The sequence below is a fragment of the Sinocyclocheilus rhinocerous genome, unplaced genomic scaffold (assembly GCF_001515625.1).
Source record: "Sinocyclocheilus rhinocerous isolate Xijiao unplaced genomic scaffold, SAMN03320098_v1.1 scaffold26444, whole genome shotgun sequence".
In the NCBI taxonomy this organism is placed as follows: Eukaryota; Metazoa; Chordata; class Actinopteri; order Cypriniformes; family Cyprinidae; genus Sinocyclocheilus; species Sinocyclocheilus rhinocerous.
In genome coordinates, this window is record NW_015645835.1 from 1 (window position 1) to 670 (window position 670).

Here is a 670-nt window from a genome sequence, read left to right on the forward strand (position 1 = left end):
GATTCATTCAGGAATGAAGCAAGTGACTGTCTTTATGAACTGACGTAACTTTAATCCCTGTGGTTTCCCGGTGTGCGTGTGACAAACCTGTTCTGTGAATATTCTGGTTTTGAGGTCAGGCATTCCACTTCCCCTCAGCTCATCCTCTACCACCATCAACCTGCAACACACACACACACCCATTCCCAGGATGCTCTGGTAATCGCAGGGACAAAGTCACGAGCGAGCGGCACGTGTCTGACCTGTTGATGATGCCCTTGATCTGCGAGTCTTTCTCCACCTGCTGGTGGTGCAGGCGTCTCTCGCTGTCGTCCAGCCGGCTCTGGTACTGCAGCAGGATCTTACTGGTCTGCTGCTCCTGCGAATGCAGCCGGCGCTCGTACTCCTCCAGCTTACGGTGGGACATCATCAGACGCTCCTTCAGAGAGTGGATCTCCTCCTCGTACTCGCGCACCTGCACAGAAAGAGTAGAAAATGAGCATGAGGGTAAATGCTGCCAACAACATGTTCAGAAATTTAACTAAATAAAGCCATTATGATTTTGGCTTTCTTTATGCAAAATATAATTTAAAATATTTTTCATAAAGAAATGCATTTATTTTAAAATATGTTAATTATTCAAAACATTTTATTTAAAGGCACAATATGTAATTTTCGCCGCTAGAGGGCG

The 670-nt window shown here is 45.7% G+C and overlaps 1 protein-coding gene across 1 annotated transcript; it reads right to left on the bottom strand.

Moving 5' to 3' along the window:
• Positions 1 to 44: 44 nt before the first annotated feature.
• Positions 45 to 454, bottom strand: LOC107706927 (ras/Rap GTPase-activating protein SynGAP-like; the record flags this gene model as incomplete). The annotated part of the gene is made up of 2 exons (XM_016510781.1): positions 45 to 160; positions 243 to 454. Coding segments are annotated over 2 exons (328 nt in total), but the record flags the coding sequence as incomplete, so codon positions are not given.
• Between the last annotated feature and the right edge of the window lie 216 nt (positions 455 to 670).